The sequence below is a fragment of the Oncorhynchus mykiss genome, chromosome 8 (assembly GCF_013265735.2).
Source record: "Oncorhynchus mykiss isolate Arlee chromosome 8, USDA_OmykA_1.1, whole genome shotgun sequence".
Lineage (NCBI taxonomy): Eukaryota > Metazoa > Chordata > Actinopteri > Salmoniformes > Salmonidae > Oncorhynchus > Oncorhynchus mykiss.
This window is the reverse complement of record NC_048572.1, coordinates 71,288,774-71,315,759: the sequence shown is the minus strand read 5'-3', so window position 1 is coordinate 71,315,759 and position 26,986 is coordinate 71,288,774. Positions and strand designations below refer to the sequence as shown.

Genomic DNA, 26,986 nt, shown 5'->3' with positions numbered 1-26,986 from the left:
TTGGTCACATACACATGGTTAGCAGATGTTATTGCGAGTGTAGCGAAATGCTTATGACATATACTAACCATTTGCATGTGACCAATACAAATTTATTTTACTTGTATAATCAGTATGGGGATATCTGAAGTACTTTGAATTTATCCCAAAAGCTACAAAATGTGGACAGACAGCATGGCATCATCAGACTGTGCACTGGGATACAGAGAAGATTAAGTCATCACTGTGGTATTCTACCTTTTCGCTCAGTGACCTTTGACTAGCGATGGAGAAGAGTAATAAATTGTGCATTATAATGTATCATAGAGCTACAGTGCCTTGCGAAAGTATTCGGCCCCCTTGAACTTTGCGACCTTTTGCCACATTTCAGGCTTCAAACATAAAGATATAAAACTGTATTTTTTTTGAAGAAGAAGAATCAACAACAAGTGGGACACAATCATGAAGTGGAACGACATTTATTGGATATTTCAAACTTTTTTAACAAATCAAAAACTGAAAAATTGGGCGTGCAAAATTATTCAGCCCCCTTAAGTTAATACTTTGTAGCGCCACCTTTTGCTGCGATTACAGCTGTAAGTCGTTTGGGGTATGTCTCTATCAGTTTTGCACATCGAGAGACTGAAATTTTTTCCCATTCCTCCTTGCAAAACAGCTCGAGCTCAGTGAGGTTGGATGGAGAGCATTTGTGAACAGCAGTTTTCAGTTCTTTCCACAGATTCTCGATTGGATTCAGGTCTGGACTTTGACTTGGCCATTCTAACACCTGGATATGTTTATTTTTGAACCATTCCATTGTAGATTTTGCTTTATGTTTTGGATCATTGTCTTGTTGGAAGACAAATCTCCGTCCCAGTCTCAGGTCTTTTGCAGACTCCATCAGGTTTTCTTCCAGAATGGTCCTGTATTTGGCTCCATCCATCTTCCCATCAATTTTAACCATCTTCCCTGTCCCTGCTGAAGAAAAGCAGGCCCAAACCATGATGCTGCCACCACCATGTTTGACAGTGGGGATGGTGTGTTCAGCTGTGATGAGCTGTGTTGCTTTTACGCCAAACATAACGTTTTGCATTGTTGCCAAAAAGTTCAATTTTGGTTTCATCTGACCAGAGCACCTTCTTCCACATGTTTGGTGTGTCTCCCAGGTGGCTTGTGGCAAACTTTAAACAACACTCTTTATGGATATCTTTAAGAAATGGCTTTCTTCTTGCCACTCTTCCATAAAGGCCAGATTTGTGCAATATACGACTGATTGTTGTCCTATGGACAGAGTCTCCCACCTCAGCTGTAGATCTCTGCAGTTCATCCAGAGTGATCATGGGCCTCTTGGCTGCATCTCTGATCAGTCTTCTCCTTGTATGAGCTGAAAGTTTAGAGGGACGGCCAGGTCTTGGTAGATTTGCAGTGGTCTGATACTCCTTCCATTTCAATATTATTGCTTGCACAGTGCTCCTTGGGATGTTTAAAGCTTGGGAAATCTTTTTGTATCCAAATCCGGCTTTAAACTTCTTCACAACAGTATCTCGGACCTGCCTGGTGTGTTCCTTGTTCTTCATGATGCTCTCTGTGCTTTTAACAGACCTCTGAGACTATCACAGTGCAGGTGCATTTATACGGAGACTTGATTACACACAGGTGGATTGTAGTTATCATCATTAGTCATTTAGGTCAACATTGGATCATTCAGAGATCCTCACTGAACTTCTGGAGAGAGTTTGCTGCACTGAAAGTAAAGGGGCTGAATAATTTTGCACGCCCAATTTTTCAGTTTTTGATTTGTTAAAAAAGTTTGAAATATCCAATAAATGTCGTTCCAGTTTTATATCTTTACGTTTAAAGCCTGAAATGTGGCAAAAGGTCGCAAAGTTCAAGGGGGCCGAATACTTTCGCAAGGCACTGTATGATCATATTACTTAAATCTCCAAAGTGAAATAAACCAAAGTGAAATATTTTGGGAAAAGGTGTCTGAATATTCTAACTAGCAAAATTGTGAGTACAAGTGGTTTCATGAATATGACTGCAAAGTTAGCCACAGTGTTGTTTCTAATTGGTTTGGGTGCTTTTGAAAGGTCTATCTGGTCAAAATGCCCACAAAAGGAAAAGGAATGTGAAATCAAAAGGGTTGAGAGAGAAATAGACACTCTTGTGTCGTAAAACCCATGATGTTAAGGCTGTGTCTCTATCTTGACCACAACTCCCCAACTGAATAAACAACGGTTAGGGATCACAGTTACCCACTACTATGATTAGAAGAGGTGGCATTGCAGGTTTTATAATACTGTCTTTGTAACTATGTGTGGCCAGAGAGAGATGTTCAGGACTACTGTATTGTGTACGGCGTGTAAATAATTCTGTGTCCTCAAGCGGTCCTCTGAACTGAGATTGATGAAAAAACAAGGTGAAAAGGTGTAGTCTTAAAGTGAATGCTTGGTAAACAAAACTATTTAGGTTTTTCTCTTGTATTGTAAAAATGGCAATGTCTTCCTTGCTCTTGAAGTGTCATTTGGGATACGGTGAGTCGTCGACCCCCCTCCCCCTCGACCTCTCTTCCGCCCCTCCCTGGCACTCCCGCCCTCCCACTTGCTGCTCCTCAGAAGGTCATGAGCTGAAACTCCCGCTCGGCCTGCCATTCGGGCACCCACACGGGATAGGTGGCGTGCTTGGGCATCTCCATGACGCAGACGGGCAGAGGCTCATTTCTCTGGTGGACAGGGTTAGTCACTACCTAGCAGGGGGAGGGAGAAGACAAGGGGCGCTACTAACTGACACACAGCCTGCTCTGCTGCCCAGAGCCTGGAGCCCAGCGGTGGCTACCACAGTAGCTGGGGTAGGGGGAGATGGGAGAGGTTAGAGTGAGGGAGGATGTAGGAAGGCTGGGGTCAGGGTTGAGCTTGGTTAGAGAAAAGGATAGGGCTGGGGTTAGGGGAGAAGGTAGAGGTAAGAGAAAGGGGAGCTGGGGAAGAAATTAGCGTAGATTGAAGCAGGAGGGGGCTAAGGTTAGGGGAGAAGGGAGAGGTAGAGGTAAGAGAAAGGGGAGCTGGGGAAGGGATGAACGTAGATTGGAGCAGGAGGGGGCTAAGGTTAGGGGAGAAGGGAGAGGTAAAGTTAAAAGAAAAGGAGACTGTGAAAAGTACAGTGGTTAGTACAAGGGTCTCAAAGGTAAGGAAGTTTAGAGCTGTGCCACAAGATTGAATACGGTAAATTTGGGTTGGGTTAAAGCTAGAGTAAGGATAAAAGTTTAACTAGGGCTATTATAAGTATAGGTAATGGGAGCAGGGCAAGCTGTGGTAAGTACACTGGTAGTGGTCAAATGGCAAAAGTCAGAGATGGAATAACTAGGGTAGGGATACCTACAGTAAGGTAGGGGTGGAGGGGGGAGAGAGGGAGAGCATGCATTATCTGACTCTGTACTGACTGAAAGGGTTATGTTCCTGACTTTTAGTTCAGTTTAGTGTGGCCGGGTAAGGGAACTGGCATTGTTGGCTTTAGTGAGGTGTAGCCTTGCCTCACCCCTTCTCTCCCCCAATAGGGAGTCACTGCAAAGAAAGGATCTAGTAAAAATAAGAGGGGGAGGGAGGGAGGCCAAAGATTGAGACAGTGGGACCAGGAGGAGGGTATAAGTGAAAGATGAGTAATTCATGCGCTCATTTACTTCCAATCGGAAAGTAAAGAAAAATGTCACCAACATAAAAAAGGTTTAAAAAAGCTGAGATATTTCTCCACAGTGCTTATAGCTTTGATATTTGCTTTAAAATAAGAAATGAAAAAATTAATTAAGCTTTTTTTTTCATAGTATGGGTTCAAAATACAACCCAAGTTGTAACCAACAACCATATTGTTATTATATTTTGTCCCCGTTACCCATTTTAGTTGCTTGTATAAAGAGTAAAGCCAGGAAGGCTTTTTGTGCCTGTTTCTGAAACAGCCAGAAAGGGTAGCTTTGTCTTTGTCTCTATCTAGTGGACAGTATGTGTGCGTGCGGTACTGTGCCCTCTAGTAATGTGAGTGGGTGTTGCTCTGCATCAGCTGCCGCATACTTACAGTGAAGATGTTGGAGCGGCGCTTGGACTGCTTGCGGATGGGTGTGGGCGTGTTGGAGGCAGCAATGGTCTCGATACGCATCTCCCTCTGGCTAATGCTGGGAGTGGAGGGCACAGAGGAGGAGTAGTCGCTGAACACACCACCGCCGTTTGCCGACTGGAGGAGGGAGGGAAGAGAGACCAAGATGGAAAGAGAAAGAGGGAGAAAAAGACAGAGAGAACAGACTGGTCAGTTACAGGCAGGATCTGGGAAAGCGAAAACACCATAGATACAATAGTTTACGTAGGCTCCTGTATGCCTCCTGTATGTCTTCAGTAGTGTCCAGCCTATCCACATCTTCTGTAGTGTCCAGCCTATCCACATCTTCAGTAGTGTCCAGCCTATCTATATCTTCAGTAGTGTCCAGCCTATCCTCATCTTCTGTAGTGTCCAGCCTATCCTCATCTTCTGTAGTGTCCAGCCTATCCACATCTTCTGTAGTCTACAGCCTATCCACATCTTCAGTAGTGTCCAGCCTATCCACATCTTCAGTAGTGTCCAGCCTATCCACATCTTCAGTAGTGTCCAGCCTATCCATATCTTCAGTAGTGTCCAGCCTATCTATATATTCAGTAGTGTCCAGCCTATCTATATCTTCAGTAGTGTCCAGCCTATCCATATCTTCAATAGTGTCTAGCCTATCAATATCTTCAGTAGTGTCCAGCCTGTCTATCTTCAGTAGTGCACAGCCTATCTATATCTTCAGTAGTGTACAGCCCATCTATATCTTCAGTAGTGCCCAGCCCTTTGTCTTTCTGCTAGTACCAATTTTCACAGAAGAAGCTCATTGTTTTTTTCTGACCACATAACCTGACCAGGAACAACTCAGGGTCCTAGTATTAACCTACAACTAAAACTAGGTCCCTGAGTCAGGTCACGTGACCAGGAATACTCCTGGATTTAGTTAGAAATATTCAGGATGTGTGCCCTCACCTGGTTAATATGCACAGAGGGGATGGATGCATTGGGGACTGATGAGTGGCTGGGAGAGTTGGGCAGGGACTTGCACGGACCAATAGACAGCTGCTGCTTTTTCCTCAGAGCCACCACCTTCTGGGCAACTGGGTGGGAGAGAATGAGACACAGACAAACAACAGAGAGTTAGGAATCAACAACAACAAGTGGTCAATTGACGACTCTGTTATAAAGTACAATGACTTTCAGGATAGGTATAACTCAGGATAACTCCACAATGTCAACTCTAATATCAACAAGTCTACTGATATTAACAACCACTTCAGAACAATTATCTTTAATCAGGTACATATGTGGAGATGAACCTTAACTTATACAGTTCTCCAGAGATACAAAGCATCTCCATTTCCAAGGAATATACTTCTGCAGTATGTTTGGAGAAATTAGCCTGTCTACAGCTCAGGGAGATTTGTGTGATGTTAACCAAATGAGCCTGTCTTCAACCCAGGGAGATCTGTGGTGTGATGTTAACCAAATGAGACTGTCTTTAACCCAGGGAGATCTGTGGTGTGATGTTAACCAATGAGACTGTCTTTAACCCAGGGAGATCTGTGGTGTGATGTTAACCAAATGAGACTGTCTGTAACCCAGGGAGATCTGTGGTGTGATGTTAACCAAATGAGCCTGTCTTTAACCCAGGGAGATCTGTGGTGTGATGTTAACCAATGAGACTGTCTTTAACCCAGGGAGATCTGTGGTGTGATGTTAACCAATGAGACTGTCTTTAACCCAGGGAGATCTGTGGTGTGATGTTAACCAAATGAGACTGTATGTAACCCAGGGAGATCTGTGGTGTGATGTTAACCAATGAGACTGTCTTTAACCCAGGGAGATCTGTGGTGTGATGTTAACCAAATGAGACTGTCTTTAACCCAGGGAGATCTGTGGTGTGATGTTAACCAAATGAGCCTGTCTTCAACCCAGGGAGATCTGTGGTGTGATGTTAACCAAATGAGACTGTCTTCAACCCAGGGAGATCTGTGGTGTGATGTTAACCAAATGAGACTGTCTTCAACCCAGGGAGATCTGTGGTGTGATATTAACCAAATGAGACTGTCTTCAACCCAGGGAGATCTGTGGTGTGATGTAAACCAAATGAGCCTGTCATGTGTAGTATAGAGGGACATGATTGGCCATGCAGACAGCGTAGCGTTCTCTATAGACTCCAGCAGGAAGGAGATTTGTGATTCTGTGAGATGTGAATGAGGGCCGAAGTAGAGAGATGAGTTTACATACGGTATGTCTGACAGCTGGGGAGTGTATCGCTCTTGACGGCTGAAGTAGAATGGGGAATTGAGAAGCCGCTCAAAACACTTACACGTCTTTTAATTACTTAAAAGGAAGCAATTAAAACAGTGCGGAACCAACAAGGCTCCTTGTGTTAACAAACAACGAAAGGGAAAAGTGAACACTGCGTTATGTACACAGTGTACAAAACATGAGGAACACCTTCCTAATATTGAGTTGCAACCCCTTTTGCCCTCAGAACAGTCTCAATTCATTGGGGCATGGACTCTACAAGGTGTCGAAAGTGTTCAACAGGGATGCTGGGACATGTTAACTCCAATGCTTCTCACAGTTGGATCAAGTTGACTGGATGTCCTTTGGGCAGTGGACCATTCTTGATACACACGGGAAACTGTTGAGCATGAAAAACCCAGCAGCGTTGCAGTTCTTGACACAAACCGGTGTCCCTGGCACCTAGTACCATACCCCGTTCAAAAGGTACTTCAATATTTTGTCTTGCCCATTCACCCTCTGAAAAACACATATACACAATCTATGTCTCAATTGTCTCAAGGCTTAAAAATCCTTCTTTAACCTGTCTCCTCCCCTTCATCTACACGGATTGAAGTAGATTTGAAGTGACATAAATAAGGGACCATAGCTTTCACCTGGATTCACCTGGTCAGTCTACGTCCTGGAAAGAGCAGGTGGAGATAATGTTTTGTACACTCACTGTATTCATACGTTTGGTAAAGAGAGTGTTTGGAGAGTAAATGAGAGTTATTGTTAAAAAGATGTGCTGTACCTACACACTGAAGAAGGCTGTTAAGCCAGAATGTCTGTGTATGCTATCCTGAAGTAGTAAAACAAATGTAAAATATTGAAAACTTAAGTAAGTTTTATGCAACATCTTTTTGAGTGTGGACCCATCATATTTGTTTTGCTAAATGTACTGTGGTAACCAGAACAGTGTTGTTGTGTTCAGATTAAGATTGGCATGACCTTGGTAAATTCAGAGATGCTTTCTCCCTGAACCAAGAATCAAATCAAATCAAACTTGATTAGTCACATGCACCCAATACAACAGTTGTAGGTATACCTTACAGTGAAATGCTTACTTACGAGCCCCTAACCAGAGAAGTCTATGACTACGGTGGCTGGAGTCTTTGACAATTTTTAGGGCCTTCCTCTGACACTCTGAGGTCCTGGATGGCAGGAAGCTTGGCCCCAGTGATGAACTGGGCCATTCGCACTACCCTCTGTAGTGCCCTGTGGTCAGAGGCCGAGCAGTTGCCATACTAGGCAATGATGCAACCAGTCAGGATGCTCTCGATGGTGCAGCTGTAGAACCTTAGAGGATCTGAGGACCCATGACAAATCTTTTCAGTCTCCTGAGGGGGAATAGGTTTTTTTCTGTCCTCTTCATGACTCTCTTGGTGTGCTTGGACAGCGTAGCGTTAGTTTGTTGGTGATGTGGACACCAAGGAACTTGAAGTACTCAACCTGCTCCACTGCAGCCCTGTCAAATAGAATAGGGGTGTGCTCTGACATCCTTTTCCTGTAGTCCTTTTCCTGTAGTCCACAACCATCTTGATCATGTTGAGGGAGAGGTTGTTGTCCTGGCACCACACTGCCAGGTCTCTGACCTCCATCAAGTCATTGTCGGTGATCAGTTGTAATATCGGCAAACATAATGATGGTGTTGGAGTCGTGCCTGGCAGTGCAGTCATGCATGAACAGGGAGTACAGGAGGGGGCTGAGGACGCAACCCTGAGGGGCCCCTGTGTTGAGGATCAGCGTGGCAGATGTGTTGCTACCTACCCTTACCATTTGTGGGCAGCCCGTCAGGAAGTCCAGGATCCAGTTGCAGAGGGAGGTGTTTAGTCCCAGGGTCCATAGCTTATTGATGAGCTTTGAGGGCACTATGGTGTTGAACGCTGAGCTGTAGTCAATGAATAGCATTCTCACATAGCTGTTCCTTTTGTCCAGGAGGGAAAGGGCAGTGTGGAGTGCAATAGAGATTGTATCATCTGTGGATCTATTGGGGTGGTATGCAAATTTGAGTCGGTCTAGGGTTTCTGGGATAATGGTGTTGATGTGAGCCATGACCAGCCTTTCAAAGCACTTCATGGCTACAGACGTGAGTGCTATAGGTCGATAGTCATTTAGGCAGGTTACCTTAGTGGTCTCGGGCACATGCACTATGGTGGTATGCTTAAAACATGTTGGTATTACAGACTCGGACAGGGAGAGGTTGAAAATGTCAGTAAAGACACTTGCCAGTTGGTCAGCGCATGCTCGCAGTAAACGTCCTGGTAATCCGTCTGGACCTGCGGCCTTGTGAATGTAGATCTGTTTTGTAGGTCTTACTCACATCGGCTGCTGAGAGCGTGATCACACAGTCTTCCGGAATAGCTAGTGCTCTCATGCGTGTTTCAGTGTTATTTGCCTCGAAGCGAGCAAGGAAATAGTTTAGCTCGTCTAGCAAGCTCATGTCACTGGGCAGCTCTCGACTATGCTTCCCTTTGTAGTCTGTAATGGTTTGCAAGCCCTGCCACATCCGACGAGCGTCAGAGCCGGTGTAGTACGATTCGATCTTAGTCCTGTATGGACGCTTTGCCTGTTTGATGGTTTGTTTGAGGGCATAGCGGAATTTCTTATAAGCTTATAAGACCCGCTCCTTGAAAGCGGCAGCTCTAGCCTTTAGCTCAGTGCGGATGCTGCCTGTAATCCATGGCTTCTGGTTGGGGTATGTACATATGGTTACTGTGGGGACGATGTCATCGATGCACTTATTGATGAAGCCAATGACTGAAGTGGTGTACTTCTCAATGCCATCAGAGGAATCCCAGAACATATTCCAGTCTGTGATAGCAAAACAGTCCTGTAGCTTAGCATCTGCTTCATCTTACCACTTTTTTATTGATGTAGTCACTGGTGCTTCCTGCTTTAAATTTAGCTTGTAAGCAGGAATCAGGAAGATAGAATTATGGTCAGATTTGCCAAATGGAGAGCAAGGGAGAGCTTTGTATGTGTCTCTGTGTGTGGAGTAAAGGTGGTCCAGAGTTAATTCCCTCTGGTTGCACATTTAACATGCTGATAGAAATTTGATAAAACAGATTTAAGTTTCCCTTCATTAAAGTCCCAGGTGAGCGTTTTCTTGTTTGCTTATGGCAGAATACAGCTCATTCAATGCTGTCTTAGTGCCAGCCTCTGACTGTGGTGGTATTTAAACAGCTACATTAGATAGGTAGATAGTGTGGTCTACAGCTTATCATGAGATACTCTACCTCAGGCGAGCAATAGCTCGAGCCTTCCTTAGATATCGTGCACCAGCTGTATTTACAAAAATACATAGTCAGCTGGATCTTGCCTTACCAGACGCCTCTGTTCTATCCTGCCGGTGCAGCGTATAACCAGCCAGCTGTATGTTCATAGTGTTGTCATTCAGCCACGACTCCATGAAGCATAAGATATTACAGTTTTGAATGTCTAGTTGGTAGTTTAACCTTCCGAGTAGGTCATCTATTTTATTCTCCAAAATTGCACGTTTGTTAGCAGAATGGAAGGAAGTAGAGGTTTATTCGATCACCTGTGAATTCTCAGAAGGCAGCCCGCCCTCTGGCCCCTTTTTTCCGCCTCCTCTTCACGCAACTCACAGGGATCTGGGTCTGTTCCCGAGAAAGCAGTATATCGTTCGCGTTCGGCTCGTCAGACTAACTAAAGGAAAAAAAAGGATTCTACCAGTCCATGGTGAGTAATCGCAGTCCTGATGTCCAGTTATGATTTTCCGTCATAAGAGACGATAGAGGCAACATTATGTACAAAATAAGTAAATAAATAAGTTACAAACAACGCAAAAAAAACCAAAAAAAAACACAATTGGTTGAGGGCACCATTTTAGCGATTTGCAGCATGGGTAGAATCTTCTCTGAGAGTTGTATCATTTGTTGACTGAGGTTCATCTTGGCTATTGGCACTGTGTCCAACATTATATATCCCTTACCAATTTCCTTCCCATGTCTTTTCCATTGACATTACATTGCCATTCAGTAGAGAGTATGAATGGCTAAATCATCTGCTAGGGAAGATTGGATACTGGATAGCAATAGAAACACGATGTGTGGACGTTGGCCTCTGCAATGGTACACTGAAGACCAGCATTATGTACTCCTGATCGCAGGGATCCACATTTTTGTCCCAGCACTGACACACCCCATTCAGCTACTAAGTTAATCAAGGGATTGGATATTAGTTGATTCATTGAAATGGTTGCGTTAATGCCAGTCCAGGACCAGAAATGAAGTACTCAGTGACATGATGGCCAAGCTACAGTACGTCCCCAGTGCCCAGTAACCCAGCCCTCACCATCCTGGAAGACTCGTTCCACATTGAGGCCATAGGTGGAGCAGGTCTCGTAGTAGGTGCAGCGCTTCAGATCGTTGGACAGCTTCCTCGCCCGCGAGTCATCGATCACTCTGGGGTTGGCAGCACTGATGGCATCTGGGGAGAGACAAAAAGCACCAACAAGACTGTAGTCACTTTGAATAATATACAGTAGGCTTTACATGTCCTTTTTCATTTGAGAAAATTTCATTTGGGGGATTCTGTATATGAAAATGAACACTAAAGTCTCAAGTCTATGCTAAAACTAAGGCCCAGAGTTGTTCCTGGTCAGGGCATGTAGTCAGGGTCAGAAAACTCCCAGCCTTACTTTAGGTCAGGTGATTTATGTAAGTAACTGGCTACCGCTAAGCCACAAACTACCACTTTTGTCCCATGTCTATATTTGTATACTCCCTTAAAATGAATAAAAGCCTCATTCTGTTTAACTTCTGTAAAAAGCCAGATTAAGACCAAAAGCCGAAACACGTTGGATAAACTTTTAGCTATAAAGAATCTTTTGTATTTAATTTCATTGTCCTTGAAGTATTGCTGAATCTCCCCTCTCCTTCAGTATGGGATGAAACAAACAATCCAAACAATATCCATAGCTTAAGGGAATTGCCTGGTTAAATCAAGGTCCAAATTAAATACCTTGCGTCCCAACCAGGACCATGGGGACCTCTGCTGTGTTCCTGTAGCTGGACAGACGCAGGAAATAGTTGTAGACTGTCTGGAAACTGATCTCATCCTCCAGACTGAAGACAAACACCACAGCGTCTACCCATGCTGCAAACTGGAGGGGACACAGAGACCAAACACAAGAATAGGCTTGGGATGATTCAACACATAAAAAAGCACCAACAAACAGTTGAAGTCAGAAGTTTACATACACCTTAGCCAAATACATTTAAACTCAGTTTTTCACAATTCCTGACATTTAATCCTAGTAAAAATTCCCTGTTTTATGTCAGTTAGGATCACCTCGTTATTTTAAGAATGTGAAATGTCAGAATAATAGTAGAGAGAAGGATTTATTTCAGCTTTTATTTCTTTCATCACATTCCCAGTGGGTCAGAAGTTTACATACACTCAAATAGTATTTGGTAGCATTGCCTTCATAGGTGACCAAGAACCTGATGGTCACTCTGACAGAGCTCCAGAGTTCCTCTGTGGAGATGGGATAACCTTCCAGAAGGACAACCTTCTCTGCAGCACTCCACCGATCAGGCTTTTATGGTAGAGTGCCCACATGGAAGCCATTCCTCAGTAAAAGGCACATGACAGCCCACTTGGAGTTTGCCAAAAGGCACCTAAAGTACTCAGACCATGAGAAAAAATATTATCTTGTCTGATGAAACCAAGATTGAACTCTTTGGCCTGAATGCCAAGCATCACATCTGGAGGAAACCTGTCACCATCCCTATGGTGAGGCAGGGTGGTGGCAGCATCATGCTGTGGGGATGTTTTTCAGCGGCAGAAACTGGGAGACTAGTCAGGATCGAGGGAAAGATGATCGGAGGAAAGTACAGAGAGATCTATGACGAAAACCTGCTTCAGAGCGCTCAATAAATCTAGCCCTATTGAGATGTTCACATAAAAATTAGTTGCAATCAATTTCTTATGGTGAACCATAACTAGCTGAAACAAAATTATATCATGAATCTCCTGATTAGGTTTTTGTATGAATAACCACAGCAATTTAACGACAACTTAATGAATAATTCCCTTTTCTTATTTTTACGGTGGTGGCTTCAGTTCTATATGTGTGCAGAAGAGGGCAGTGTAGCAAAAGCCATTTCATGCAGAGCATCTGTTATTGTGTTAACGCCTGTGTCGCCAGTTACAAGGGGGAATATCAATGTAATCTGAAATATAGCTATTACAAACCTGTATCACAGGTTATCGGAAGGTGGAACCTGCTTTCCCCTCCACCATTACACAAACCTAATCTATATACTGTATCTCTTAGTGCAGCACCAGGGAGAGAGGAGAGGAAGAGGTTTCCCTCAGGCAGCAGAATAAGGTTCTCATAATCACAATAGCTTCTGAGAAAGTGGTTAAGGAGGAAACAGAACCGTGCCCGAGCGCTAACAGTGTAACAAGCCCTTTTCTACCTCGCCTCCACCTCCTTCCTCCATTCAGGCATTCAGCAGCGTTCACATCTATCGCTCCTGAGCCCCAGGGGAATGAATCAGACCTGGGTTCAAATACTATTTTAGTTCATTTAAAATACTGTATCTGTGCTTGATTGAGCTTACCTGTTGCAATGGAGCCAATAGAATAATCCCAACAGAGCAACCCCCGCCCACCTGGCACTCCAGACAGGTACCCAGCTAACAACAAATGTTCCCTTAAGAGTCTCATTAAGTCATTAACTAACATTTCCATAGGAATGTTCCCGTGATGTGCAAGGAATGTTTCAAAGAGACTTAATGTCAAATAGAATTGACCAGGAACTAGTAACCATTTTCTCAGAATTTAAGATATTATTATGTTCTAGACACGTTTCATGGGAATGTTGAAAGAACATTTATGTGTCCAGTTTTCTGAGTGTTAGGAGAATATTCCATCAATGTCCCACCAAACATACACAGAACATGGTTGCCATGTTCTCAGAATATAAGCTATTAATGTTCAAGGCACATTTCATGGGAACGTTGCATGAACATTTCTGTGCATTGTCAGGATATCGCCTGATAGTCCCAAAGAAACGTTATAAAAAAAATAGAAAAAAAAAACAGAACATTGTTACTGTCGCCAAGCCAATCAAGGCCCTGATTGGTGAACCACTGATCCATTCATAACTCCGTCAGTTGGCAAGGTTAGAGATACTCACACACACTGCTTTTATAGTGTTCTCAACTTACATATTTGACACACTTTGACGTATACTGAACAAAAATATAAACGAAACATGTTAAGTGTTGGTCCCATGTTTCTTGAGCTGAAATAAAAAAAATGCCAGAAATGTTCCATATTCACAAAAATCTAATTTCTCTCAAATTGTGTGCCCGAATTTGTTTACATCCCTGTTAGTGAGCATTTCTCCTTTGCCAAGAGAATCCATCCACCTGACAGGTGTGGCATATCAAGATGCTGATTAAACAGCATGATCAATACACAGGTCACCTTGTGCTGGGGACAATAAAAGGACACTCTAAAATGTGCAGTTGTGTCACATAACACAATGCCACAGATGTCTCAAGTTTTGAGGGAGCGGGCAATTGGCATGCTGACTGCAGGAATGTCCAACAAAGCTGTTGCCAGAGAATATAATGTTCATGTATCTATCATATGCCCCCTACAACGACTCACAACCCCAGACCACGTGTAGCCACGCCAGGTCAGGACTTCCACATCCAGCTTCTTCACCTGCAGGGTCGTCCGGGAGGCAGAGGGTGCTGAGGAGTATATCTGTCTATAATAAAGCCCTTTTGTGGGGGAAAACTCATTCTGATTGGCCCACCCATGGATGCACCCCTGCCCAGTCATGTGAAATCCATAGAATAGGGCATAATTGACTTATTTCAATTGACTGCTTTCCTCATATGAACTGTGTACCTCAGTAAAATCGCTGAAATTATTGCATGTTGCATTTATATTTTTGTTCAGAGTAGATGGTTAAATTGTGCATTTTCATTTATACAGTAATTATTATTCAACATGTCCTCACTTGGGATTGGAATAGAACCATATCTGTGTCAGGTATCGGTTAATCCGACTATTCTCATGATCGATTTGATTGACTTATTTCAGCAATTTAAGTGCTTTCTGTACAGTTGTCTAATGTCGGTGGGGTTTGTAAACCCGTTTTAATGATACTCATGAATACTTTTTTCCATGAGTGTATTTTTAACAGAGCTGAGATGAACCTCAAAGTGCATTCACCCTATTGCTTACCGATCAAAGTTGTTTAATCTACATCAGTGCCCAGGGGCGCAACTTTGGTTTTCGAAGTGGAGGGGACATAACTATTTTTTATATTTTTTTATTTATCCAGTCATATAAACACTCCAAAGAGCCTACCTGACCACTCGGAGGCGTCCGCATGGTCCTAAAGCACACCCTTCCTTGATTTGCATCATATTCCAATTATAAAACTGGGGGGACAAAAATGCATTTTCAGTCCCCAGTGAAAGTTGCGCCCCTGTAGATGCCTATAGAAGATGGATTAGGGTTTCTTCTGGACAGGGCCTAACTTTATTGGACTAATAAGCACATGCCCTAGATATATCCCTTATTAGGACAGTGGTTAGAGCATTTGAAATTGGTGCTGGTGGCCTGGGTTCCCCCGCTAGGGGAGTCACCCTACTTTCACATTCATAGCAATTTACAGTATGTTAATGTCATTATTTGTCAACAGTTACAACACACCTACCTGATCTAGTTAAAATGAGTTTGTCAATGACGTGGTGTACATTCAAAAAATACAATAAAGTTCTCTTTGTGATACTTAGCTATATAGAAGTAGCCCTTTACACTCGTATCCGTCTACGGGTTGAAAATGGCGGATTTGGGCACTGATAAACACCTAAATTGGAACACAGTGGCTGTACAGTCACTTTCTGCACATGACGTCAGAGCTCTGCACTTCACTGCGCTGTATGGGTTTTGACTGACAGACGTTCTGAACTTCAGCATCTCGCACGACAAGAAGTTGCCCCCATTCCTCCTGCTAACTGAGCAACTATTGAGAATTCTGGGTTGTCTGAGTGAAAGAAATTGTAGAGGAATCTATGTATTTTGAAAGACAAGATGAATTAGTACAATTTATGGCAAATAATAACGCAGGCACTTTGTTTGTGTGTGTCTGAAAGTTGCCATTTATGTTTGTAACTGGTTTGGAGAAAAAAAATGAAATTAAGGAAAACATATTATACAAAAATGAAAGATGAGACGTTGAGGATTATAATAAATACTGCTTTGATGTACACACACACTCACTATTTACGCTGCTGCTACTCTGTTTATCATACAATGAGTGTACAAAACAATCCATGACATAGACTGACCAGGTGAATGCTATGATCTCTTATTGGTCTCAATTGCTAAATCCACTTCAATCAGTGTAGATGAAGGGGAGGAGACAGGTTAAATAATGATTTTTAAGCCTTGAGACACAGATTGTGTCTGTGTGCCATTCAGAGTGTGAGAGGGCAAGACAAAAGATTTAAGTGCCTTTGAACGGGGTATGGTAGTAGGTGCAGGCACACCAGTTTGAGTGTGTCAAGAACTGCAACGCTGCTGGGTTTTTCTTCACACTCAAGATGTATCAAGAATGGTGTATCAAGAATGGTCCACCACCCAAATGACATCCAGCCAACTTGACACAACTGTGGGAAGCATTGGAGTCAACAGGGGCCAGAATCCCTGTGGAACGCTTGACACCTTGTAGTCCATGCCCAGACGAATTGAGGCTGTTTGGGGGCAAAAGGGATGCAACTCAATATTAGGAAGCTGTTCCTAACGTTTTGTACACTTAGTGTATATCCTGATGCTAGTCACCTTACCCCTATACATACCTATTTTGATCGCTCCATATTCCCTGCACATTGTAAATATGGTATTGGAACTGGCCCAGTACATAGCTTCTTACATCGTGTTTTTCTTATTTCTGTTTCTCAAGTGCTTTTGATCTACCTAATGTTATTTTTAGTGCTGATTACTGCCAGTGGCAATCCGTCATTCAGGGCAGGTGGGGCAGAGCCCAATGGGGGGGGGGCTTGCCTGTTTTGCTTGTTATTTGGTGATTAATACGTGTCACATATCAGTTTGCAAACAATGTAAAAAATAAAATAATAATTGAGTTAATAAAGCCGCATACATGGTCTCTTTGTTGCTTTCTTGAGGAAGGCGGCTCCAAAATGCAGGTGGTTCAGCCTAGCTCATTGCTTTCTGTGGTGGTGGGGCAAGCCAGCAGAAAATATGGAGTGTTGTGCTGTGATTGGCTCAGTGTTCTGTTGACTCATGGGGACACTACGTCACCTCCAAGTCTTATGGGTAGAGCTCAATAATTTTTACCCCTTGGGTGCTGCATCGATTTACATTAGAAGTGCCGATCCAAGAAGGCTCAAGGTCATTGGCCACAGAATGACAACAAATCACGTTATATCTGCAGTAGCTTTGATTGGACTTTCAAAATCGTAGCTAGCAATCTACTGGCAAATCCTTTTCAATCCTTGTCATATGAAGAGAAATGAGAGATAAAACGACAGTGCTCATCGTTCATTGGACATAAACATTACACATCATTATCATTATCTTTCAGACTTTAAGTGGTGTTAATTGGCTGTGCTGAGGGATGCAGACAGGTAGGATTATAAAGCAAGCAGAGCGTACGTACCTGCAGCTCCGGGGGGCCTCCCTCATCTCTGATCAGCAGCAGGTAGCTCTGTCCATCAACAACCATCTCCTTCTTGAACCGACCACCTGAAAAAGAGGAGAGACATGTCACAGTGAGTTTATAGGGTGGTGCCTGATCAGGAAAAGACTTAGAGATCATCATTATTAATACAGCCAATGTGAACCAATTCACCGCTTTACCCTGCCTATCAAAGGGCTTGGCAAAGGGATGGAAGAGGGCATAAACTCAGGCCTAAAAAGGTGTAAAGCACTGACATGATATTCTATCTACTACTTGTCAATGAAAACGTGTTTGGTTAAGCTACAGCTAAATCACCAAAATTCAACATTAACACCAATATTTTTCACAAACACACACCAGTAGGCCAAGGCATGAGTCAGACTTTCCCATTTTCATACATCACATTCACATATAGATGACATTCCATTCTGATAAAGTTTTGATGAAAGTTTGGAGACATCCATCCGGCTTTCTCAATGAGAAATCAGAAACTTGAGGAGAAAACGGGGTCTCTATGGAGTCAACCAGGGAGGGAAATGGCCATTTAGCATATCTAATCCACACACAACTGCTGAGAGATCCTGCTCCACTACACTATCATGCACCCCAATGCACACACAACCCCTGAGAGATCCTGTTCCACTACACTATCCTGGCCCCCCAACCCAAATTCACTTCACAATCACCAGCTAGCCTGGAGATCAGTTTCCATCACTTGCAAAACTACACAAGCTATAAGATGGCATGCTTGAGTATTAACAGTCATAGATTCAGATTCTGTATGGAAGTGATAAAGCATGGAGAATGGATGTAGCCTGGAGCCTGTGATAAAGAGGGAAGGAGGGGATGGAAGATAAAAGGGAAGAAAAGAGAAAAGTCTTAATCTAAAGTTGCTGTAGTTCATGACCACAGGATAGTGGAGACTAGAGAAGCTATACAGTAGAATGGAAACAACTATAGTGAGCCTGGACTTTTCCCCCGTCATCTTTTTGAATGCATGTTCATATTCTTTGCCACGGGCAAGGTTGGCTACAGATAAAATACAAACCAATGGGAATGCCTCATACTAAATTGGATTTTGCATATCATTGGAATGGTTTGAGATCTGGTGGAGATTAAAAATATTCAAATGAGAGTTGGGGAGCTAGGCAAGAAACGCGTCCCAGGAAAATAAAACATTGGTTTTCGAATGCAGAACATCAGCTTCAAGCTATCTCAAACAATATTGAATAATTTACGACTCCATGAAAGTTGTAAGAGTGGGCATAATAAAGTGCACTATATATACAAAAGTATGTGGACACCCATACAAATTTGTGGATTTGGCTATTTCAGCCACACCTGTTGCTGACAGATGTACACAGCCATGCAATTGAGCATGCATCCATGCAATCTCCATAGACAGACATTGCCAGTAGAATGGCCTTACTGAAGAGCTTAGTGACTTTCAACGTGGCACCAACAAGTCAGTTCATCAAACTTCTGCCCTGCTAGAGCTGCCCCGGTCAACTGTAAGTGCTGTTATTATGAAGTGGAAACATCTAGGAGCAACAACGGCTCAGCCGTGAAGTGGTAGGCCACACAAGCTCACAGATCGAGCCCACCGGGTGCTGAAGTGCGAACAAATCATCTGTTCTCGGTTGCAACACTCACTACCGAGTTTCATACTGCCTCTGGAAGCAACGTCAGCACAATAACTGTTTGTCGGGAGCTTCATGAAATGGGTTTCCATGGCTGAGCAGCCGCACATAAGCCTAAGATCACCATGCACAATACTAAGTGCCGGCTGGAGTGGTATAAAGCTCGCCGCCATTGGACTCTGGAGCAGTGGAAACGCGTTCTCTGGAGTGATGAATCACGCTTCACCATCTGGCAGTCCAACAAATTAATCTGGGTTTGGCTGATGCCAGGAGAACACTACCTGCCCAAATGCCTAGTGCCAACTGTAAAGTTTGGTGGAGCAGGAATAATGGTCTGGGGCTGTTTTTCATGGTTCGGGCTAGGCCCCTTAGTTCCAGTGAAGGGAAATCTTAACTAATGCATTGTAAACAATTCTGTGCAACATTACCAACATTACGACCAGGAATACGACTTTCCCGCAGTGGATTCTCTGTTTGGTCTACCACCCAGGACAATGGATCAGATCCCAGCCGGCGACCCAAAACAACAGCGCCGCAGGAGGGGCAAAAGAAGGGGTCTTCTGGTCAGGCTCTGTAGACGGGCACACCGCGCACCGCTCCCGAGTTTACTACTCACCAACGTCCAGTCTCTTGACAACTAAGTAGATGAAATCAGAGCAAGGGATGCCTTCCAGAGAGACATTAGAGATTGTAACGCTCTTTGTTTCACGGAAACGTGGCTCACCCGAGACACGCTATCAGAGTCGGTACAGCCACCTGGTTTCTTTACGCATCGCGTCGACAGAAACAAACATCTATCTGGTAAGAAGAAGGGCGGGGGGGTATGTCTTATGATTAACGAGACGTGGTGTGATCATAACAACATACAGGAACTAAAGTAATTTTGCTCACCTGACCTAGAATTCCTTACAATCAAATGTCGACTGCATTATCTACCAAGAGAATTATCTTCGATTATATTCACAGCCGTATATACCATATACCGTATATACAAAATCCTGGACCATTGTTATTCTAACTTCCGCAACACATACAAAGCCCTGCCCCGCCCTCTTTTCGTGAAAATCTGACCACGACTCCATTTTGTTGCTCCCGGCCTATAGACAGAAACTAAAACAGGAAACGCCCATGCTCGGGTCTGTGCAATGCTGGTTCAACCAATCTGATTCCACGCTTCAAGATTGCTTCGATCACATGGACTGGGATATGTTCCGCATAGAGTCGGACAATAACATTGATGAATAGGCTGATTCGGTCAGCAAGTTTATTAGCAAGTGCATCAGTGATGTTGTACCCACAGCAACAATTAAACCCTTCCCCAACCAGAAACCGTGGATTGATGGCAGCATTCGTGTAAAACTGAAAACGCGAACCACTGCTTTTAATCAGGGCAAGGCGACCGGAAACATGACCAAATACAAACAGTGTAGCTATTCCCTCCGCAAGGCAATCAAACAAGCTAAGTATAGAGACAAAGTAGTCGCAATTCAACGGCTCAGACATGAGAGGTATGTGGCAGGGTCTACAGTCAATCATGGACTACAAAAAGAAAACCAGCCCCGTCGCGGACCAGGTAGTCCTGCTCCCAGACAAACTAAACAACTTCTTTGCTCGCTTTGAGGTCAATACAGTGCCAACGACATGGCCCTCTAACAAAACCTGCAGGCTCTCCTTCACCGCAGCCAACGTGAGTAAAGCATTTAAACGTGTTAACCCTCGCAAGGCTGCCGGCCCAGACGGCATCCCTAGCCACGTCCTCAGAGCTTGCGCAGACCAGCTGGCTGGTGTGTTGACGGACATATTCAATCAATCCCAGTCTGCTGTTCCCACATGCTTCAAGAAGGCCACCATTGTTACAGTTCCCACGAAAGCTAAGGTAACTGACTATCGCCCCGTAGCACTCACATCCTTCATCATGAAGTGCTTTGAGAGACTAGTCAAGGGTCATATCACCTCCACCCTACCTGACACCCTAGACCCACTCCAATTTGCTTACCGCCCCAATAGGTCCACAGACGACGCAATCGCAATCACACTGCCCTAACCCACATGGACAAAAGGAATACCTATGTAAGAATGCTGTTCATCGACTACAGCTCAGGTTTTAACACCATAGTACCCTCCAAACTCATCATTAAGCTCGAGCTCCTGGACCTCGACCCCGCCCTGTGCAACTGGGTCCTGGACTTCCTGATGTACCGCCCCCAGGTGGTGAGGGTAGGAAACATCATGTCCAACCCGCCGATCTTCAACACTGGGGCCCCACAAAGGTGCGTTCTCAGCCCTCTCCTGTACTCCCTGTTCACCCATGACTGCGTGGCCATGCACGCCTCCAACTCAATCATCAAGTTTGCAGATGACACTACAGTGGTAGGCTCGATTACCAAAAACGATGAGACGGCCTACAGGGAGGAGGTGAGGGCCCTCGGAGTGTGGTGTCAGGAAAATAACCTCTCACTCTATGTCAACAAAACAAAGGAGATGATAGTGGACTTCAGGAAACAGCAGAGTGTGCACCCCCCTATCCACATCGACGGGACAGTAGTGGAGAAGGTGGAAAGTTTTAAGTTCCTCGGCGTACACATCACAGACAAACTGAAATCTTCCACCCACACAGACAGCATGGTGAAGAAGTTGCAACAGCGCCTCTTCGACCTTAGGAGGCTGAAAAAATTTGGCTTGTCACCTAAAACACTCACAAACATTTACAGATGCACAATCGAGAGCATCCTGTCGGGCTGTATCACCGCCTGGTACGGCAACTGCTCCACCCCCAACCGTAAGGCTCTCCAGAGGGTAGTGAGGTCTGCACAATGCATCACCGGGGGCAAACTATCTGCTCTCCAGGACACCTACACCACCCGATGTCACAGGAAGGCCAAAAAGATCATCAAGGACAACAACCACTGCCTGTTCACCCCGCTATCATCCAGAAGGCGAGGTCAGTACAGGTGCATCAAAGCTGGGACCGAGAGACTGAAAAACAGCTTTTATCTCAAGGCCATCAGACTGTTAAACAGCCACCACTAACATTGAGTGGCTGCTGCCAACATACTGACTCAATATCTAGCCACTTTAATAATTAAAAATTGGATGTAATACATGTATCACTAGTCACTTTAAACTATGCCACTTTATATAAAGTTTACATACCCTACACTACTCATCTCAAATGTATATACTGTACTCTATACCATCTACTGCATCTTGCCTATGCCGTTCGGCCATCGCTCATCCATATTTATCTTTATGTACATATTCTTATTAATTCCTTTACACTTGTGTGTATAAGGTAGTTGTTGGGACATTGTTAGATTACTTGTTAGATATTACTGCATAGTCGGAACTAGAAGCACAAGCATTTTGCCACACTCGCATTAACATCTGCAAACATGCAATACATATCCACTTGAGACACACTTGCTCCCTATTAAGTCCACTTTAGCCCACTTGGTGAAGGGGGATTCTCCCAGACATCAGTTTGGTTGTGTAATAGTCAGAGAGAGAGAGAGAGAGAGAGAGAGAGAGAGAGAGAGAGAGAGACTTTCCTCTGCTGAAGCAATGCCGGCGCCAGAACAAATCAGTTGGACGGATCTTTGATTTCCATAGGGGGGCCACATTTTTTCAGGGGACCTCCTTTAATGGGTTTTATATTAAAGATATCTAATTTAACTAGAAAGATGTATTACCTTTTAACGTAGCATGAACACAACCAGTCATTATGTTTTTATCCGATTGTAAACACAAATAATTTCAAAAAGTAGGTTACCGGGCCTCCCGAATGGTGCAGCTGTCTAAGGCACTGCATCGCAGTTTGAGAGGCATAACTACAGACCCAGGTTCGATCCCAGGCTGTGTTGCAGCCGGCCGCCACCGGTAGACCCACACAAATGGCCCAGTGTCGTCCGGGTTAGGGAAGGGTTTGGCCGGCTGGGGTGTCCCTGTCCAATCGCGCTCTAGCAACTGCTTGTGGCGGGCCGGGCGCATGCACGCTGACTTCAGTCGCCAGTTGTACGGTGTTTCCTCCGACACATTGTTGCGGCTGGTTTCCGGGTTATGCGAGTAGTGCTGTTTGGCAGGGTCATGTTTCGGAGGATGCAAGTCTCTCGACCTTCACCTCTCCCGAGTCCGTACGGGAGTTGCAGCAATAGGACAAGAACGTAATTGGATATCACTAAATTGGGGAGAAAAAGGGTCAAAACAAAAAAAAAAGCCAAAAAAAGTAAATAATAAAAAGTAGGTTACCTTCACACCTTCATCCATAATAATTCCAGTATCCAAAAAAGTGCACTCACAACTTTCCTTCGATTTGCAAGTGGCTGAAACTGTCACCCGAGAAAGCATCTTACTATAAGTCTCAAGTTTTAATGTCATGTGCACAAGTATAGTGAAATGCCTTTCTTGTCATCTCTAAACCAGGGATCATAAACTAGATTCAGCCACGGGCTGATTTTTTCTTTAGCGGATGGCCAGGGGGCCCGAATGTAATAAAAAATCATTTGAAGACTGCAAATTAACCGCAAGAAGCCCAAAAATATATTGTTTTACATCAACAATCATTTCAAACCTTGCTTACATTTTTTACGTCGTGCCTCTCCATTACACGTGGAAATACTTGGGAACAGATTTCTTAAATTAAGGAGCTGATTTCATGGTGATTTATAGTAATGTCCAACAATGAAAATTCCACACAGGCCGCCTTGGGGAACACTGCTCTAAACCCAATAATGCAATAATCAATAACAATGTAATAGTAAAATAGCATGAGGTGGAACAAAATAAACAATAAATAAAAATAAGATGTAGCCCATGTATCTGATGCTGTTTGGCCAAAAAGAGTATGACATGAGACAGAGGGGCGCTGTTTCACTCCTAATTCTTCATCAGAGATTGATGCATCTTTCTGTCGGTGCGCGTCTCGGTCACATAAATTATCAATATTTAAACATTTTATTTGGACAGGAAACGAGGTAAGGTAGCGCGGGCCAGGCCCCCAGAGGCCTGCCCATAAGGCCGGCTCTGCACGGAAGTAACAGAGCTCTGAGATTGGAGCGCTGCTTGGACCGAGCATTAATATCTGAGTCTCTATATGTCAGGAAATCTACATTTAGAGGAAATGTCAGAAAAGTGATACCCATAGTAATACCCAGTATAGTATAGTCATATCTTGTGAAAAAATGATGGTCTCTGGACCAAAGGGCCAGACTTCAAAGGAACATTTGTAATAATTCTAGAGGAGGTAAATGGAATAGGTTGGTTGCACATGAAATGATAAGAAGCCCTTGAAAATTGTAAAATGAGAGTGTTGTGCCAAATAACATCCTCTGTTGTCATGGTATGAAATGGATGTGCATTCAAGTATAGGCCTACATTTAGACTACATAACATCACCATCATCCTCTGTTCACAGCCAAGCATAGACAAAAACATATCCTGAGGTCAGAGGAGAATCCATCTGTACTGTGGAATGTCTGTTGAATCTCAGTGCCAAAAGAATTAAGCTAACCTAATTGTAGAGCGATAACGAGAGACACTCAATCTGTATTATGGTAGGCAAGCAATAATGTATAATGATTTTGGCTGGATGTGGCTAATGAATAGAGTGGTTATAGTCTTTCTATCAACCTGTTGTCCAGCTTATACATACAGATGAGTCTAACACACACACACACACACACACACACACACACACACACACACACACACACACACACACACACACACACACACACACACACACACACAAACACAGGTTTTGAGATGGGAGCTGTATTTTTGGCTTGGTTAACAGGCAGTAAACATATTCAGCTCTAGAATGGAATGCGGAGGCTCAGAGAACTTGACACAGAGCCACAATTCCAACAGAGCCTGTTCCGCTGTTGCCATGGCAACACCTCCCTCCCTTCTCATCCCCGATACTATATTTTAACAGATATCACAGCAACTAGCAACATCGTAGAACAAAAAATTAAGAGTAGAACTGAATGGTATGGACCAAACACAAAACACTACTCTCCTTAGAAGCGAGGTAGCCTCTTTCAGTCTACAGAGTAGCTATAGTTTCTATCTGGGCTAAGCAACATTCTAGGAATGAGACTAAAAGGAGACCCCACCTGTTAATGATGGGAGATGAAGAGGTATGCTGTATCACAGAAACAATGCAGTGATCTGTATAAAATGCAATAAGAAGATACAACATGTTTCCTTAATTAACCAAAATCATCACTCAGCTTTTAGCTTTCCAACATTTTTGTCATTGATTTCTCAAGGCCTAATTAAGCAGTAAGGATTGTTTCTTTCCCTTGGTGAAGCAGCATCATTATGCCAGGAACTCATTATGCGCTTCATATCTCTTGTCCCTCCTCGCTATAATTATACAAAACCAGACACTACAAACCCTCCAAACCCCCTCAAAGATTGTCATTTAACCCCAGCTATGACAGCATCTTTGTGGGTTTCGGGAGGGCCTTCGCTTCTGAGCTCAGCAGTGCCGAACTCATTAAGGATTCCACCTGATAATCAAAATTGAGAATTGTCCGGTTGTGATTCTGTGAAGTCACAGTGGAAGGCTTTGGAACAGACCCCTGTAGAAATAAATATACCTTCTCACTGAGCTATGCCCTCTCGTTCAGTGCATCAGCACTTCAGAGCTCCCAAAGCAGAAACTGTTTATGTTCATGGCAGCAACTGCAATCCCCTTTCGCTCTGAAATGAAGGGTTTTAGTAGGATTTGGTGCTTTAAGCCCAGGTTTTTAGTTTTACCTTGATGTGTTGGGAATTAGCATTCTAACACAGCAGCCCTCTTTCTTGCATGGGAGATGCTTTGCTCTAGCTGTCATTGTCTGGATAAATGGATAAAATGGATAAAAAGCCAATTATCTCAGAGCACATCCTTCGGCTTGAGATAAATCTGACACTGCGTCGACTGATACAAAACAATAACAACAACAGAAAACACACCTGGCTTCAAAGACTAGCTGTTAATGATGATACGCGAAGATAATGCAGGTTTCTCTTTATATACTATGTGGAACACACTCAACCTAACTGCTAATTATGAATTGAGTTTGTATACAGCCTATGGTCACTATCAAGCCCAGCCCTGTCATTGTACTTTATGCCAGTACCTATCTCCAGCTAGAATAACTTAAACCCAAATACAGACTGCTAACTTATCATTCCGGCAGAGGAGGCTGGTGGGAAGAGCTACAGGAGGATGGGTTCATTGTGATGGCTGGAATGGAATCAATGGAATGGTACCAAACACATCTAACACATGGAAACAACATGTTTGACTCTGTTCCATTGATTCCATTCGAGCCATTACAATGAGCCCATCCTCCTATAACTCCACTTTCCAGCCTCCACTGCATTCCAGGTGGTATTTCAACAGGTTTTGAACAGCCAATAATCTGGTAACATATTAAAATAACTTTATATGTCTTTATAGTGCATTCAGAAAGTATTCAGACCCCTTACATTTTTCCACACTTTATTACGTTACAGCCGTATTCCAAAATAGATTTTTTCTTATCAATCTACAACCAATACCCAATAATGGCAACGCGAAAACAGGTTTTCAGAAACTTTAGCAAACGTATAAAATAAAACCAGAAATACCTTATTTACATACAGTGGGGCAAAAAAGTATTTAGTCAGCCACCAATTGTGAAAGTTCTCCCACTTAAAAAGATGAGAGAGGCCTGTAATTTTCATCATAGGTACACTTCAACTATGACAGACAAATTAGAAAAAAAATCCAGAAAAGCACATTGTAGGATTTTTAATGAATTTATTTGAAAATTATGGTGGAAAATAAGTATTTGGTCAATAACAAAAGTTTCTCTCAACACTTTGTTATATACCCTTTGTTGGCAATGACAGAGGTCAAATGTTTTCTGTAAGTCTTCACAAGGTTTTCACACAATGTTGCTGGTATTTTGGCCCATTCCTACATGCACATCTCCTCTAGAGCAGTGATGTTTTGGGGCTGTTGCTGGGCAACACAGACTTTCAACTTCCTCCAAAGATTTTCTATGGGGTTGAGATCTGGAGACTGGCTAGGCCACTCCAGGACCTTGAAATGCTTCTTACGAAGCCACTCCTTCGTTGCCCGGGCGGTGTGTTTGGGATCATTGTCATGCTGAAAGACCCAGCCACGTTTCATCTTCAATGCCCTTGCTGATGGAAGGAGGTTTTCACTCAAAATCTCACGATACATGGCCCCATTCATTCTTTCCTTTACACGGATCAGTCGTCCTGGTCCCTTTGCAGAAAAACAGCCCCAAAGCATGATGTTTCCACCCCCATGCTT

At 43.6% G+C, this 26,986-nt stretch overlaps 1 protein-coding gene across 4 annotated transcripts in view; it reads right to left on the bottom strand.

The window, feature by feature from the left end:
- Positions 1-26,986, bottom strand: part of LOC110530474 (arf-GAP with GTPase, ANK repeat and PH domain-containing protein 3) — a 276,915-nt gene that overhangs the window by 96,537 nt on the left and 153,392 nt on the right. For all 4 annotated transcript variants that reach the window (XM_036986120.1, XM_036986119.1, XM_036986118.1 and 1 more), the window contains exons 4-8: positions 17,012-17,097; positions 11,320-11,461; positions 10,651-10,785; positions 5,014-5,141; positions 4,042-4,197 (exon numbers count right to left, since the gene is read on the bottom strand). In XM_036986120.1, the coding sequence (XP_036842015.1) occupies positions 4,042-4,197; positions 5,014-5,141; positions 10,651-10,785; positions 11,320-11,461; positions 17,012-17,097 (647 nt within the window). The remainder of the gene's footprint in view (positions 1-4,041; positions 4,198-5,013; positions 5,142-10,650; positions 10,786-11,319; positions 11,462-17,011; positions 17,098-26,986) is intronic.